General features: G+C 38.6%; 1 protein-coding gene across 1 annotated transcript in view; it reads right to left on the bottom strand.

Moving 5' to 3' along the window:
- The window catches only part of RANBP3L (RAN binding protein 3 like), a 29,255-nt gene that overhangs the window by 6,974 nt on the left and 4,660 nt on the right, over window positions 1-17,621 (bottom strand). Inside the window, exons 2-11 of the mRNA XM_058824153.1 lie at window positions 12,706-12,764; window positions 12,405-12,441; window positions 11,745-11,822; window positions 10,651-10,725; window positions 8,760-8,834; window positions 8,000-8,124; window positions 7,345-7,448; window positions 3,044-3,164; window positions 1,543-1,642; window positions 317-447 (exon numbers count right to left, since the gene is read on the bottom strand). Of these exons, the coding sequence (XP_058680136.1) occupies window positions 317-447; window positions 1,543-1,642; window positions 3,044-3,164; window positions 7,345-7,448; window positions 8,000-8,124; window positions 8,760-8,834; window positions 10,651-10,725; window positions 11,745-11,822; window positions 12,405-12,441; window positions 12,706-12,764 (905 nt within the window). The remainder of the gene's footprint in view (window positions 1-316; window positions 448-1,542; window positions 1,643-3,043; window positions 3,165-7,344; window positions 7,449-7,999; window positions 8,125-8,759; window positions 8,835-10,650; window positions 10,726-11,744; window positions 11,823-12,404; window positions 12,442-12,705; window positions 12,765-17,621) is intronic.

The raw sequence follows: 17,621 nt of genomic DNA, 5'->3' as shown, positions 1-17,621 counted from the left end.
ATTTTTTTTCATAAACCCCATCTTTACTGAAATCACTTCCAGTTCTAAGGTTGTGATTACAGCTAGTATACTATGTAGATGCTTATAAAATACCACTGAAATAGGCACTTACTAAAAGAGACTACAAAATGAACAAATATAGTATGAAAAAGAACATACCAGCTTACAGAAAAATGGGTTAGCTGAGGCATAGCTTAAAAAAAGGCAAAAATTTAAAACATAAATTGAAGTTATTTTCAGATTGCTGCATCTGCAGCTGATCTAGATATTCTTTTCAACAACTAAACTACTCATCAAGGTTTTATGAAATACACACCTGCAATACATTTTGTTCTGCTTCTTCTCCAGTTATAACTTCAACTTTATCTAACAGGATTTTCTCCACTGGCTTGGAAACACAAGCAGCTGCTGATTCAATTAGTGTTGCATTCTTCAACAAAGGTCTTTCTGTAGGAAAAAAAAAAAAAAATTCTTTCTGTACAGTGAGTATTTTGGGAATATTTTTAGGATAACAAAACTAGTACAGGTCACACAGGATGTGACCTCAGTAGACCTGTGGTATCTGACATTGTTTAGTGTTATTAATAAGTTTTTGGCCAAAGGAACAAACATTAGAGGAAAAGGCAGGAATACAAAATACCTCACTAAAAAGCCTTTTACAGAATTGAACAGGGCTGTTTATAGTTGCAGAGGTTTGTCCCAAGGGACAAACAGGAACAATCAGAAACAAGGCCTAAATATTTAGAAGCTGATTTTCCAAATTAAACTAATCTGATATATTGCTATGCCAAGTATACATATCCAAATATTCAGAATAATAATACATTTCTAATGAATATTTAACAGGAACAGAGAAGGACAATATTTGAAAGGAACAACATTATCACAACGCTCTGTATCTTTGCAAAATCTATACACATGTTCTGAAGGCTTTATATTTAGAATTTTTTACTTATAAGAATGCTTACACAAATCATAGGATCTGATACATCTGTTAGTAAAGAGGAGGGCAGAATTTATCAAGAAGGCTCACAACAGGGGCCTGCTGGGGACTCCCTCACAGCCTAGGTTTACATGGCTTGCTTAGTAGAAATCTCACACCAGAGTCACAAACAAACCCTGAAATCTGTCTATGTTGAACTTTCAGTCCCACAATTATAATCCAAAATAACAAAGTAATTGATATGAGAATTTGAAAAATGCAAGCAGCAGACAGCCTAAAATTTTAATTCAACAATGTCCACAAAGGTCACTGCATTTTTCTTCAAACAATAAATAATAATCTGTACTAAATAATAATATTCTGTAGTATTTTCTTGAGTAATTCAGATCATGCTTTCTGAAGTTAGTCCAGTTCACATGTCATAAAACAAACTCTGCCTGCTTTCTGAAAATAGATTTTGGCACATACTCTAAGCATATTCATGACTGGATATCTTGAGAATAGATGAAAATTATTGACCACCACTCATTTGACATCCTCTAAAATACAGTGAGATATAACAATAAAGCCAACTGTGCTTGTTTGCTGAGTATGCTTACTTGTTTGCGGCCTGACATGAGAAGATCCTGTGGACATGGACGTTATTTCTCCTTTGTGTAAATCAGCTTCATTGCACAGCTTGGGATGCTTCTCAGGACTCTGGAAAAACACAGGAGAAATAAGAATTCTTATTTTAAAAAATGGCTATGTTCATTTATATCAAATAGAACATTGAATAATGATAGCATGCTAGGCTGAAGGCAACCAATTTTAATAGCTTTAGAGTAAAAGTAGCCCACATGATCCAATTTCAGTCTCTAGAGGAAGTAATACTGCTATCATAGAATCAGAACACCTTTCTTTCTTCGAGAAGAATAACTTCTTTGTGTGGATCCTGGATGAGTATTTAAATCCATTGAAGAATTTAGGTGTTAAGGTACTGGTTCATTTCCAGTTCAAGCCCCTAAGTTCCCAGAAGAGTAGTAGAAAATGCCCAGACACCACAAACTTAACTTCAGAAGACTTAAAAATTTCTATCACCTTCAGTTTTGCAGATAAATTTTCTTAGTCATGTCTAAATAAATTCTTGTGGCTCCTGACAATGCTCAGTGTCTCAACTCATACCTTATAAAAAAATCGTGACCAAAAGACATACCCCAAACCTATGGTTGCCAAGCTTTTTACCTGCCAGATAAGCATACAGTTTTCATCCTACTTCAACTGAAAACTGAATTTCAAATCTGTTTTCAATGGTGCAGTCCTCAGCTTCGGAACCACTTTTTTGTCCCAGAGCCCTTCAGGGCATAAGCTGCCTCACAAGCAGGCACATTATGCTTTAACATGGACACTCTCTGAGGTGTCCACTTTTTCCTTCACACTTTTTTATCACAGAATCACAGGATGGTTTAGGTTGAAAGATACCTTAAAAATCATCTGGTTCCAGCTTCTCTGCCATGGGAAGGAACACCTTTAATTAGACCAGGCTGCTCAGAGCCCCATCCAGCTCGGCCTTGGATGGTCATCCTGGATGACCTCCAGGGATGGGGCCTCCACAGCATTTCTAGGCATATGTTTTACAGTGATCTCACCCCCTCAAAGAGAAGAATTTCTTCCTAATAGCAAACCCAAACCTACTGTCCTTCAGTTTGAAGTCATTTCCCCTTGTCCTGTCACTCCTGTGAACAGTCTCTCTTCAGCTTTCTTGTCGGCTTCCCTTCGGGAAGGGAACCCATCCAACCTCTTACAGTTACTATGGAAGTTATTTGAGCAGTAGGAACCACCACATTGTTTTATCTCATGTTGTGGGTGTTCCACTTTACATGGAAGAGATAAAAAACTCTTTTTCTAGTAAAAATCCAGGAGTGCATATTGGTAAGCATTAGTAATTAAAGAACCTTTCTAGGGTGGTGAAGATAGGAATGCCTACTCCTCCAGCAGCACATCCTTAGGTATTTTCTCCTCACGAGACATTGGAACCATAATTACTCACATCTTTAAAAGAAGCACGACCTAAAAAGAACCAATATCTGAAAAAGTAATCGCACTCTTAAGTACACTAACCTTGATAAAAAGTCTGCCAGCATGTGCAGATCCAACCAAAACTCTTTCAACCATGTTTTCCCCAAACACAAAATCTGAATTGCTGCTGTTTTGTACACTTCTTTCTTTAAGCAACTGACTTCTGTGGGGACAAAATAACATAAGAATGTGATTTAAAAGCACTTTAAAGATTCACCACATTTAAAGCGCTTTAAAGATTCACCACACCTAACATTAAAGAAAAACTAAAGAGTAATCACCTAAGTAATCAGATAAATTCTTTAAGAGAATTTGAGAATATTCTCTATGGAAAATTTCACAAAAGGAACAGAGTATCACAGTGAATTTCATTAAAATTATTGAGGCCATTCCTTAGGACCAAAGAACAAGCAGCAAAACAGCATGCCACTTCTCCTCAGGGAAGTGTCTTACTCCATAAATTTTAATTAGTTGCTTTAGTTTCCTTTTGCTCCTCCAAAAGACTACCAACAATTAACACCTATCCTTTCAAGTTCTCCACTACTGTGCAGAATAATGTACACTTTGGTGCCTTACAGGCATTCCTTCATCATCCTCATGTTTTGGAAGTGCAGGAAGGCAATGTATTCACATACACACACAAACACTGAAAAAATGTATAGATTTGATAGCAGAATGCTTAAGATGAGGTGTGAGTAAAACAGGAGGGAAAAGTGTTTCCATTTTTCAATTACCTGTTCCAGAGATATATGTAAGATGAGAAGCGAACTCAATACTTGCAATCCTTTGGTACTGGCCAACTATATTTTAGAGATTACATTCAAGAATATTCTATACAAGTAGAATTGTGATTGGACTTGCTAATTACATAGCCAATTTAAATTACCAGGGTTCTTTTTTTGCAAAAGTCACTAGAAAAATCCTTGTAAACTCCTTTATGTGGAAGTTGTTCCTGCTGCTGGTTTGGTTTTGGTTTTGATTTGTTTGGTTTTGTTCTTTTTATGAAGGGGTTGTACATTGTTTGTGCTTTCTGTAGAACTTAATCCTGCACGTCTTACTGGCATAGGTAAAACCATGCAAGTTATTTTCACTTTCTGTTCCAGAAGGATGACTTGGCAGAAAGGCAGCCTGATACTATGTCACAAGTGGTGCATTCTTCAGCACCACTTACTTCTGTTTCACAGTATTTATCATCCTCGGGAGGGCTTAACATAACATATGTCATGTACAGGATATTCCTGTTAATTAGCTGGGTTTGTTGGCAGAACTTTGATCATTTCCTCTAAAATAGTTTCTCTGTTCACAACTACAGTGTGCTTAAAACCTCTTCAAGGATGAAGGGCTTACAGAGTACTACCTCTCTCCATCTTTTTTAATGAGAAATATACTCCTTAGCATTCTTATGCTTGATGTGTTGCTAAGACAACACATTTGCTAGGAGCAAAACAGAGAAATCAGTAAATACTTGTTTTTTCAGCCTTTAAAGCTTCTATGCATGTTCTGGGCCATGAACAGGAAATCTGAAGTGTGTTAATGAGTTTTTATTCTTAAACACATTTTTCACTAAAATTCACTGGAATGTGACCAATTTCCATACTGACATTTCAACTGCTACTTCTAGGCTGTTCCAATAGCAGCTTAAGGACAGCACCGCAAAAGAGCTAAAAAACAACAAGAATTAGAGGCTTATTTCGAGAAAAAATGTAGGAAATTGTTTTGATTATATTCAGAAATGTAAGAAAAATTAATCAATGCAATCAGTTCTCTTTTAAGAGAAAGTTAACTGGAAGTGCCAGCCTTAAAATGTTATTAAAACCTCAATAGCCTTATGTTGCTGTATGACAAGAACAAAGTGTTCTTGCCAGGGATGCATCGTCAGGGATGCAAAGTGTTCTTGCCCCAGGGATGGCATTTGTCATGGAGATACAAAACACAGTCCCTGATATCAGGGAATGATCACTAACAACGAACAATTGGAGGAGAAATATGGATCAAGTACTCAGATGGGATTATGAGGGGAATGATTCAGGTACTGGCCTTCTCAGAGTGTCCAAAAAGGTCTGAGTAGCTGCCAGTTCCAGTGCTGGCCTCAAACCCTTTCAGTTATATAAGCAAATCCTTGTGCAAAGTTGAGTTGATGTGAGTGCAAGCCTGTATTTTCCCACTGTTGTATTTCTGTCACTTGTGACACAAGTTTTCCAAGCTTTTCATCAGAATCGACAAACTGGAATTTTGTCCTTTGCAGTTTATTATTATAGTCAGCCCAGGAAATGAAAATTAGTGGTTTCATGGAACATGGACAGCTGCAGCAACTGCAGGGGGATAACAAGGTATTTTCACTCACCTCTCCACAGAATCATATAACGGATAGATGAAGATGTGGAAGAGGAGCAAAAGTGAGAGAGAGCAAAGCAATCTCTGCATTTTATTTTATAAATAAATGTCAACAGTTATGCCTTGGTTGGAAATTAAAAGCAAACCTAAAAAGTTGTTTTCTTAGCAATGAGGTCTGGCTGCAATGTTCACTTACTGTTCAGCATGTATACAGAGTTTAATAAAGTAATTTGCTTCTTATTGATGAGAAAACAGCAATGCCAGAAAGATTTTACGTAAGTATTTTACAGCATCAGTCACTTAATATGGATCAGAAGAATGGCACTTATATCCTTCTGCAATCTCAGAATAGCAGTAGGCACCTGGTAGTATTTAAATTAGTTTTAAACTGTCAAAGGAACCAACATTTACCATGATTATGATAGAACTACTGTTGTGATATTCTAGAATTCATGAGGCCCAAACACCCCAAGCATGGTGTTTGTGAAAAAAAAAAAAAAAAAAGACAAGGGAAAGAAATACCACAAGTACCTTTAAGTTAACTTGTTGGCACTGAATCACTGTGTTGCATTTCTCTACTTCACAGGAGAAAATCACTCACCAATCTTTTCCTAGATATTATGCAGCTGACAGAAGGTAAATAAATTTAAATTTAAAGTACCAACAGCAGCTGATTTAGCTTTTCTTACATGCATTACCATCATTCAGATTTTCCTAAAAACCCAGTGTACTCTGTGGCTGCATGTTGTCCCCAGAGGGCATCACAACAGCACTAAATGTAATAGAAAAGGTTAGTTCTTCCAAAATCACAGCAAGTGTCTGCCCTCTAATGATTCTAATGGTTCTTTTTTTTAATAGGAATTAAGAATCTATGTTGTTCGTGCATCTAAACTCCCTTGCCTCCTCAGTACCCTGGCATTGTGCATCACAACCTTTATCTGTGGTCCATTTAGCCCTGGCACAGACTTTTTTGCAATTTACATATTCTATGCTCTCCTTGGGTAGGAGAGGGAATTAGGCAGCATTAGAAATCTATTATCTGTGGCCCTAGCAATTTTGAAAAGTCCTTCTCTCATCAAAAGTGATACCAGGTGTATTCCTGATGCTCACAATTTCCAGGTTAAAAACTCTCATCAAGATCAGCAAGCAGTATTAATACATGAGACAACCAGAGACCTAGAGTTCTCGTAAGTCAGCCCTCAGAGAGAGGTAATAGCCCACTTTTGCACCAGTATGGCTTCTTCTCAGTGCTGGCCTTGAACCCTTTCTGTTTCCCAAGCAAAACCTTGTGCAAAGCTGAACACATGACCAGAAGCCAGTGTTTTCCCAGCACTGTATTTCTGTCACGTATGACACAAGTTTTCCAAGCTTTTAGTTAGAATCTGATTAATCTCCAAGAATGGGGCTCTTTCCATCACATACAGTGTCAAGAGGATGGGGAAACATCCTTCTCCAAGGACATCAGCCTCCTCACACAAATTCTGAAGTCTGTGCTGCACAAAAAGGCCAGCCTATCACAGTCACCACAAATAGCTTCTCGTGCCAGAAGTTCTGCTTTGTGAATGAAAGTAGAGCATCAATTGCAGCTTTCACCTGGTATTCCAAATCAATCCTGTTCTTTTTCCTTTATGCTTCTTGTGTCCAATATACTGAAATATATGGGTTATTCCTCAAAAGAATGAAATTTCCTGAGTTTCTACGTACCCTTTTTTTGAGATGCAGCTGACATGCAGTCAGAAGAGAGACGGCAAACCAGAATAGTTTCTGGCTTGGTTGCTAGTGAGAAACCACCTGTCCCACAGAGATTAACTGCAGTTAGGAGTCCATTTTTTTATGGCATATGAAGCTCATATGAATGGACACAAATCCTGGCACTGCACACATACACCAGAGAGCCTGTGTGGGTGCAGATTGCATGGGCTTAGTATCATGTTAGACATGGATGATGAAAGGGCATGCCACCAGCCAAGTGACAAGATGATGTAGAAACATAATAAACAAAATCTTACTGTTTTTTTTGAGAGCTGGAAAGACTCATGGTAATAGATGACCCCATTGCTGTTTTGGAATTTACTGAATTCTCAGTGGATGAATAAGAGCTGTCTTCAGATAGCTAGGAATAATAAAATCAAATTGATAATTAGAGCTAGTATATTTTCTGCTATTAACAGATCTGCTAGAATCCAGAGTCACTAAGGTATAAGGATACACAGACAGATACAGATATGGATGATAGATGTTGTAGTTGGCAGAGCTTCCTCCAGCTGGGTACTAAATCAGTGCCCTCAATTAAAATACTAAAATCTCACTTTCGAAATAAACAAAATCCAAAACACCCAAAGGTGATTTTCCTGCAGAAACCTGATATCAGAAAGGTAAGACAGCCTGCAGAGAAGAGATAATTTTTCAAACACAGTCAGCATGAGTTTAACATTTCATATCATGTTAGTGATACAGTAATTCCACTGAAACTTACATGGGAACTATCTTGAAAATAATGCATTCTTTAATGCATGATTAATTAACTGCATAATTAAGTAATTAATTAATTGCTTTAAAACAGCACTGGTTTGTTTGGTGTTTGGTTTTGATTGTTTTGAGTGTTTATGTTTGTTTGGTTTTTTTCCTTAATTTGAGTTCCAGTAAAATTATTTTTCTTTTTACCTGAACACATGCTTCTTTCTTAGTCATTAGAGATACTACAGGAATTTCAGGACAGGTCAGGGCTTGTGGGGGCTGTAAAGTGGCAGGTCTAATGACATTCCACAATTGACTTGGTGACAAGGATCCTTGCAAAATACAAAGACAAAATATTTAAACATACACTTTTTCTTCACATCTAATTCATACCTATATGTCTTGCCTCTTAACTGAAACTTTCAAAACATTTCAAAATAATATTTACTGTTGTTTATTTGCTTCATATTCTGAAAAATTGTAATGGTTTCTAAAATTCACTTCACAACTCTGAAGTGAAACCAATGTGTTATCTTATCAGGATAAAAAAGTAATGTGTTATATACATAAACATTCTATTTGTACTTACAAAAATATATTTGTATTTATATATTTAAGTATATCTTTATACTTATATTTATTGCTTTGTTTTAGATATGTCTTCTGGCATTTCAGATTTAATTCTCATCCTCAGATGCCAAAAGGTTTCTCCATTGCCTCCTCCAGGAGCCGAAGTAAAATGTGAAATGTGAAATTTCACTATGGAAGGTTACATTCAGTCCACTCAGGAAATAAGTAGTCAGAGCAGATGGTGAGACCAGAGTTCATAGGACATTTACACTGTCAAACAATAAGTTATGAACTGCATAAAGATACCTAGCTATCATTCAGTATGGAAAAGAGCTGCTCTTTTTTGTATTCATATTTTTGTGGAGCTACAGTGAAAAACCATTACAATGACAGTTACCTTCTCTTGGACTTTTGATGATGTCAGGATTTCTTTGAAGAAGAGCTGAGGTCATGAATATGTTATTCTTCTTTACTACAGAAAAGGAATTTACAATGAAATAATGAGTACATCCAAATTTTAACCATTAATTAATATTTCTGTATCCACTCCCTCTTTTGGTAGTACCTGAGCAATATTCCAGCATATTCATCTGGAAAAGATTGCCAAAATAATTGTTACTGTCTCAGTTTTTACAGGTGGGCAGACTTTGGCACAAGAAAACACCAGATGTTTCTTGGCTATGTCATAGTCTTTTGGATGTTAATGAAAGTTTTTAATGGAAAATCTTTCTTCATCTTTTAAAACTGGTGTTCCTGTTTTGTAGAAACATTGAATGCTATCTGGTCAAGTTTTGGGCATTTTTAAGATGATTAAGTGAGGCCCAAATACATAGAAATAAATAAATAGCAAATAAATGTACCCTTCCCTGCTCTGTGAGGAGAGTTAGTAGAACAATGGCAGTGCACTATTGATGCTTTCACCATTTTAATAAAGATATCAAACACCAGTGAGAAGGTGATGGCAACCATCCAACCATGCTGTAAAAGCGTAGGAGGTAAGGGGGATAATTTGTATGTCACTGATATCCAAATAGCTGTGGAGCCAACCAAGGACTTCTGGTAGTAACCCACTGTGAGAAAGTGCAGGATGTGGCTGCAGAGGGTACCTACACAGCTAGGGCAGCACTTTTCCAGGACAACCATAAGCACAACACAGCACAGCAGGAATGAGGCCAAGATGTGGGCATGGGCTGTAGGGCCATCCAGACCATCCCAAGGCCTCTGACCTATTTCCAGAAAGAATGAACTGCCCATGAGAACTGATTTGCATAAAAAAAGAGAAACTCATCTCCAGGGTGAAGAAACCATTCTATATAAAGGTACCCTGTGAAGCCCAGGTGTGTGCCTCAGGATCCTGGACATGCCTTCAGCCAGACCAGTGCTGATACTGGAACCAGGACTGATAATCTCTCTTTCTCTCTTTCTTGCTTTCTCTCTTCTCCTCTTTAATCCTCTTTAATTCTCTCTCTTCCCTTTCACCTTAACCCTTCATCCACAACCCATCACGTGGTTACAATAAGAGATCATGACTTACACCAGTTTTCATGCTTAGCGTGTAATTTACCAGTAAAACTTTTTAAGCTTTTGCAGAACCTCTGACTTCTGTCATTCCTTTCCACTGTGAACACCCAAGATTTGTAAATCTTGGGTGCTGCCTTCCCCTTAAGGGTGCAATGTACCATGTCATGTAGAACGGCACAACTGATACAATACATACAATCACCACTTTTTCATTGCAAAAGTGTGTTTTGCTGCTCTTAAAATGCTGGGGACTCTTAACATTGTTTAGAAATCCTCTATGCCAGTTTCTGTCAAGAACCTGTCTCTGGTAACAGATATAGGCTAGGATTTGAAACCACTCCATCTTTCCTGTTAGTGCTAAGAGAGGGAGGATATTCCCTGGATCCCTGGTTAGGTGGAAGACAGACTCCTAGGACAGAAAGTTATATTCCTGTAGAAACCATCACCATTATATTGCAAGCAAACTATTCACGTAATTACCATCATTTCATTTTGGTTTTTTAAGTATTATTTGTATCACATTCTGTAAATGCACGCTTTTAAATTATTCAAAGATTCCACCCCTGCCCCAGAGGACTCCCCAACTATGAAAAAGAAACTTATCTTCTATTGAAATACCTGTCCTCCTTATAAAACAATCATTTCTGCCATCTAAATATCAGATTAGTCCAACACACTTCAGCTTTTCTTGCAGGAAAAGCATTTCTGCACACATCTTTATTTTGCCTAATACTTGCTTTTCTACATAAATATTTATTTTCATTTACCTGCCTGGGAGGGAGGGAAAGTAGGAAGGATGTTAAATGAAGATGATCTCCCTCTTTGCTGTGTGAGAGCTGTATCTAAAAGAATAAGAGAATAAATTATCACTTGTTTGGAGAATAAAAAAGAAAAGTTTTAGGGTTAGCCAGGCTGATGTCATGCTTTCACTGACAGTAGAATAAATTGTTGTCTGCTACCCACCATCTTTCTGAAGCAGATTGTTAGGTTATGTCTATGCTGCTGACCCCAGGATGTCTCTGAGGCCAAGGAGCACAGCCTGGCTCAGGCACGCAGCTAACGCTCTCTGCATCAGCTCCTGGAGACTGCCAGGTTCAAAACAGAACCAGACAGTGACCTATCCCTTAAACAGTGTGGGCAGTCAGAGGGAAACGCTCCAGCTTCCTCCTGCACTCTCCTTTATTTTTTGGAATAGACATGCCCTAAAATTTCTCACATATCTATTCTAGTTTAACTTTCAGAGTAAACCGAACTTAGCTTAAGTCCTCTTGGGTACATTTAGATGTGATTAAAAAAAAACCCCACACTGTACATATATTAATGCCTGAATTCAGAAGTACTTTTTGGTGCCATCCATATGTTAAATCCAGATTGTGTAAAACAGATGAGTCCTCCTGCACAGTAGCCTCAGGGACTGGTGTTCATTTTCATGGAAACAATGCACAGTCCTTAATGAGCCGTCCCAGTCAGCTCATGGCTGGAGGGCAGGAGGGCCCTTCTGGAAACTATCACATCTTAAAGGATTGCCCACGGAACAGTGATCTCTTCCAGAAGCCAGGGATATAATTCCTTTCCTGACCTCATCCTCCCTTAACTGTGTGAGCAATTCAGAAAAATTATATTAAATTTATGGATTTTTCACTACTTTATGTAATATTATGTAAGTATGGAAAAAATAATGCATTTTTAATTAAAAACGTGTTCATTGGAAACTACCAGCAAGTATCAATGTTTAAATTTTCATGACTTGCAGCATGCTTACAATGCAGAAACACGTCTTAGGTAGGAGAATTCATTCTTTTCATTGCCAGATGAGAATACAGAACTCCAATCAAAACATGACTGGAGGTAAATGTCATACCAGTGTTAGACTGAGAGTCAGACTTCTGGAAAGTCAAAGATGATGATCTTGCACGTTTTCTGGAGCAACTAATGAAATCTAGAGAAAAGAAAATATAATGTAATTGGCAGGAGGCATCAGCACCATGTTATAATACTGAATTAAAACCTGAACAAAATAAATTCTAGGAGGGACTTAGAGAACAGCTTTAAGGCAATACCTAAGAGCAGGAGGGCTTTGGAATCTAAGTCAACACCTGTCACAAAGCCCTGGGGAATCTTTATTTCTGTTAAGTTCAGGGAACCCAAAGCAAGCGCTTTGAATTAGTTCATAGCCCATGGGCTCACAAAACATTCAGAATGAGGAGCTACATTATAACATTACCCAAGCAAACAAAAAGACAGTTAGGAGTTCATACAGCTGAATACACTTGGTCAATTTTCATGGCTTCTGGAGCTTGTCTTTCTGGTAAATATGAGAGGTAAGATGGAAGAACTTGAGGGAAGACAGGGACATGTATATTAGGACAGAGTAGGTGGCTCTACAACCCACAACATCTTAGTCTGGTAACTGGTATTTGCCCCTGCTCCTAGAAAGAGTGCAAACACTGTTTTCACAGGAAATAGGCAGACCTATGAATAACTCGGTTATATTATGCTGTTTCAGTGAGGTGCTGATTACCATTTTCAGCTTTGCAAACTGGGTCTTCTGCAGGCCGCTGGAAAAAAAAATAAGCATGGAAAGGTCAGTGAAATAGAACAATCATTTTCTAGACAGAGACACAAAGTATAACAGTCCAGCATATATGCATTAAGTCTTGTTTCTGTTTTCTATTCCTCCTTGTTCTATTTTCAGACCATTTATTACAATTGTTAAGCAGGGCTAAAATCTTATACTGCTGCCAGGATAATTGTCTACAGAATCATTATTTCTTACCAATTTTTATCAATAATGAAAAAGGGAGGAAAAAAAGGCTTTTTACCTTCAAAGAACGATCCTTCTTCTCAAAAACAAATGTTGGCTGGGCAAGCACTGATTTCTCTGGAAAAGAGAAGAGATAGTTTTCAATAACAATTCCATAATAGTATTTATAAATTAGAGCTTTGAAAATGCTGTGCAATAACAAACAGGAATTTATCCTTTTGTTACAAAGGAAGAAACTAAAGAGATGCAGTGATATACAGTACAGTACATTAAGAAAAGAAAAACTAAAATCCCCAAATCTGAGTATGAGTTTTGCCTAACTATATGCCATGGGATTTGGCCTCATATTTTTAATATTTATCTTAAAAAAAAAAAAAGTGTTTTAACCTTTAAAGAAACATCTGCCATCCTTTAAGAACAAGGGTGAACTTCATCTTTGCGTAGCAGAAAAGAGCAAAGATGTGAAATGTACACTATCCTAAAGGAAGGAAAACAAGAGAATGTGTTACACTTTCAGCTACATTCATACATTTTGCTCTTTAAGCTTCAGGAAGGGGGATATCTAGGGTCAGTTTTCATGAGTGTGTATGCTAAATAAACATATGGAACTCTATAGAGCAAATTTTAGTCTCAGCATACCTCTGCATCTCTTAGACATAACTAAATATATTGGATCTATACTCTTTTTTTCTATGAAATATTTTTCTGCTTGCATATGCCTCACATCAGAGTTTATGTTGATTTAGGGTTCACTACTTCTACATCTCATACAACTTCTTCAGGCTGTTTACTTTGTTAGGCTTGTGGCCTTCACAGCCAGTGCAACTCTAATGGACTAAATTTGGTTGTCAGTGTAAAAGGAAAAGCTGTTTTCACCAGCACTACTGATTAATGACACATTTATTATATGAATTAATGACACATGTATTATATGAATTAAGGACACAATTAAGGGGCAAAAAAGCAGACACAAACAGATCTTTTTTTAAAGACCACCCCATACAGGATTCATGTCATTCTAGCTTGATACATCTGTCATGTGCAGTAAACAGAAACAATCAGCTTCTGGCTATGAGCATATTTTAGCTGTGTACTTTCGATGACAAATGGAAAGCTAAATGCATGTATTTCTCTCCAGGGCTGATAAGTACAGAGTTCAGACTAGGGTGACTGCTGAGCTATTTCACTGGCCTCTGGCCAGAGAAATCTCACACTTGGTGCCTTGTTAGCTGACATTTGACAGAATACTTATTACATACACAACATTTTTGTAAAACTCTTTTCCTCTGTTACCTCTTTAACAAAAATATCCAAGTGAAAATATGTGGATAGATATTTTTACCTAGAACTACACACCTATCTGTGACCAAACAACTCGAGCTTTGGTATCAATTACTCAAAGGTTTAATAATGCAAACATCAACCTATCATGGAAGAGTTAAGATTACTATACCAAAAATTTATTCAACTATCAAGGAAAAAGTAAACATTGTTAAAATAAATGCTTCATGTATGCAAAAAGGGGCAAGGAGCATGAAAATTTCACTCAAACCCAGGGATATACAGACAGAGGAAAAACTACTACAGTTTTGCTGTTGTTAAAGTTAATTTTATTATTTTTACTTGGGCATTGTGTGTGTGCAAAGGACAGGATTTAACAAATTTAGCATGCTTTGCAATGAAAGCCTATTTCTTACTAAATAGAAAAAGCAGAAAAAAGTTCACATTGTTCCACTGAAATAAAGATAACTCTCTGTCATTGAAAGTTGAAGAAAAAGTCCATGATCTGGTTGCAGCTAGGGGGTCAATGACATGGCACAACACGAAGCAATTCCACTTCTATTCACTAGAGGGGAGTGGCACACATGAACAATAGTATTTCACTTAAATATGATTTTTTTGAAGAGAATAGGCTTTTTTCTGTCCCCTTAAAAACAAACAAAAAACCCCAAACTGGCATTCTTGTTGAATTAAGGAAAAATACGAAAAGTAAAGAGTAACTGCAGAAACCTTCATACTCTTCTCAGTAATCCTCAAGCTCAGAAGCTTGCACTATTTTTAAAGATGTGTTTTTGCTCCAAAGAACGGAATTAGCAAAGAGTGAACTGCTGTGAAGAAGCAATTGACTTTCTCTGACAGAATTAACTTTTCCTAGACCTAAAAGGCTGTAGGGGATTTGAAGGAATTAAGAAAGCCCACTACATTTGAAATAGTGAGAAGATTCCAATAATATTTTAAAACCCAAAAGAAGAAAAAAACCATAACTGCTTAATTACCAACAGAAATACATGAAGCTACGGCATAATGGTACCCTTCAAAGATAAATATCCGTATTTTAATATTGCAGTAAATATAAAGAATATATCCCAGCTACTGCTCTTGAGCCAAAGAGCTGCCTGTAGATTAAGTCAGAGGTTGCTGAGGCTGCCACAGTTATTTATAGTTTGTACAGTTCTATAATGCTTCTACTCCAATCAAGAAAACCTTTTTGTAATTCCTGAAGCATACTCTACAAAGCTCATCAGTAAGATCTTCACTCCTCAATCAGGCTGTTCATAACGGAGTTTTAAAAATATATTTGTGTTATATATATATTTATCCTAAGCATAAATTTCCACTTACATTTTCAGCTTCTCAGATATTCAGGCACAACACATCTGCAGCTGATCTCCACAGAAAAAAACACCCAGAACTTCTTGTGGATGTAACACAAGGCCATCAAGGAGTTACCACAGTGATGTTGATGTGGTAATTTTAACACTGGTCTGTCCCTCTGCATTTCTCCCCTTCATTCCCTGCTCTGAGTCTGCCTCTGGCAGGGTGGCTGTGCTGGCTGCAAGAGAAGTGCCAGACTCAGCCACAGGAACAGGGAGCAGCCCCCAAGGCCAGGCACAGCAAATGCACACAGAGGAACAGGAATGGGTGGGCTGGAGCCATTCGCCCTCATCAGCACCACCAGGACACAGACAGACATGGGCTGGCTAGTGCCTGCTTCAGACCGGGCCGCTCCAGTCCTCGGTAGCTTGACACTTGTGGATAAAAGAGGTTGTTGGAAAAGTTACCAGAAAGTAATGCCAAATGAGCTGCCTCTGGCTGCAGGGACTGGAATAATCCACCAGCCTCAGCCAAGAGTCCAGACACAGAACCTGTCTGCACATGAATAATCACCACAGACTGGGCTCTCTCTCCCTTGCTACAGCTCCCCTGAAGCTGCTGAATCAGAATAAAATGTTTGCTGTATTCAAAGACCAAAATAGGCCCTTGCCTGGAAGATGCATTAGAAAGATGCATTGGTCTGAGATCTCACCTGGATGGTGTCCCAGCTCCAGCCTCCTGTCTTGCACAGAAGCCCTATCAAATGTGCTCGCACCTGAGCTACCTGACATGGAAGGTGCCCAGGCTGCAGGATGGAGACTGCATTCCATTTCAAAGAGCATTCTGGGAAAAAGTAAATGCTGCCTGAGGCCTTAGGAGCACTAGCCAGAATAACATACAAGAAATAATGTAAAATCGCTTTCACCAGATTTGCTTCTATCCTAAAAGCCAGCATTGTCCACGAGATGTAAGAGTCTCTCTGTCTTTGCTGCGACATTCCACTCTCCACTTCCATTGCTATTGCCTGTTCCAAAGCTATTGAGACTTCACAAAATACACACATTAAAAAATAAGTGGGACGCTGATGATTTTGAAAATTTTGTTCCATACTACCCTAAACACAGATAAATGATCCATAACCTTTGAGGGCTAAGTACACAGTGGAGAGAATATAAGCACCTATCTGTTTCTAATTTTCAGGCAGTACTACACCTGAAATTATGCCAAAAGTGGTGACAGTACTGTTTCTCTGTTCCTCTCAAAGAAATGCAAAAAAATTCCCTCAAATCTTTCAGAAGGTAAGATAGGACTTGTGATCTCAATACTTTTTATTTCTGATGTTGAAACAGTTAATTTTTATGCTTTCAATTTTTAAAAATTAAATCTGTTGCATCTTCATCATTAACAAACTGACCAGAAGACTGAAAATTCATTAATTCATATCCATAGCAAAAACTTACACATTTTTTAAAGTAAAGGTTGACCAGTTGCTTGGCAAGGCTGAGCCCAGCAGTGGCAGCATCTCTGGGAAAATGAATTTAGAAGGGCAAAAAAGTACTGCACAAGGACAATTGCAGCTGTGAGAGGAGTGAGAATGCGAGAGAGGAATAGCTCTGCACACAGCAAGGTCAGTGAAGGAATAGAGAGAGAACATGGATAGTGAGGCAGCTGTGCCCCGGCAGGCCCTGCAGGCCCAGGGGGGAGCAGAGATTCCCCTGCAGCCCCTGGAGGAGCCACAGCAGAGCAGCTGGGTGTGCCTGAAGGAGGCTGGGACCCCATGGGAAGCCCGTGCTGGAGCAGGCTCCTGGCAGGAGCTGTGGCCTGTGCAGAGAGCAGCCCCCCACTGGAGCAGGCTCCTGGCAGGAGCTGTGGCCTGTGCAGAGAGCAGCCCCTCACTGGAGCAGGCTCCTGGCAGGAGCTGTGGCCTGTGCAGAGAGCAGCCCCTCACTGGAGCAGGTTCCTGGCAGGAGCTGTGGCCTGTGCAGAGAGCAGCCCATGATGGAGCAGGTTCCCTGGCAGGAGCTGTGACCCCACTGTAGGCCCATATGGGATGAATTCATGGAAAATGACAGCCTATGGAAGGGACTCAAGCCATAGAAGTTCATGGAGGACTGTCTTCTGTGGGAATGATCCCAGAGCAGGGGAAGAGTGTGAGGAGTCCCTCCTGTGACAAGGAAGCAGTGGCAGAGACAACGTGTGACAGAGCTGACCATAGCCGCCATCGCCCATGCACCTGCCCAGTGAGAGGAGGCAGAGAAAGGAGGGAGTGAAGCTAAGGCTGTGAAGGGTGGGAAGACTTTTTTTTTTAAGAATTGGGTTAAGTTCTCACTAGCATATTCTAATTCTAATTTGACTGGTATTATACTAAATTTACTTCCC

Source organism: Ammospiza caudacuta, chromosome Z (assembly GCF_027887145.1).
Source record: "Ammospiza caudacuta isolate bAmmCau1 chromosome Z, bAmmCau1.pri, whole genome shotgun sequence".
In the NCBI taxonomy this organism is placed as follows: Eukaryota; Metazoa; Chordata; class Aves; order Passeriformes; family Passerellidae; genus Ammospiza; species Ammospiza caudacuta.
The sequence above is the reverse complement of the archived record's forward strand: the minus strand, read 5'-3'. Positions and strand labels throughout refer to the sequence as shown.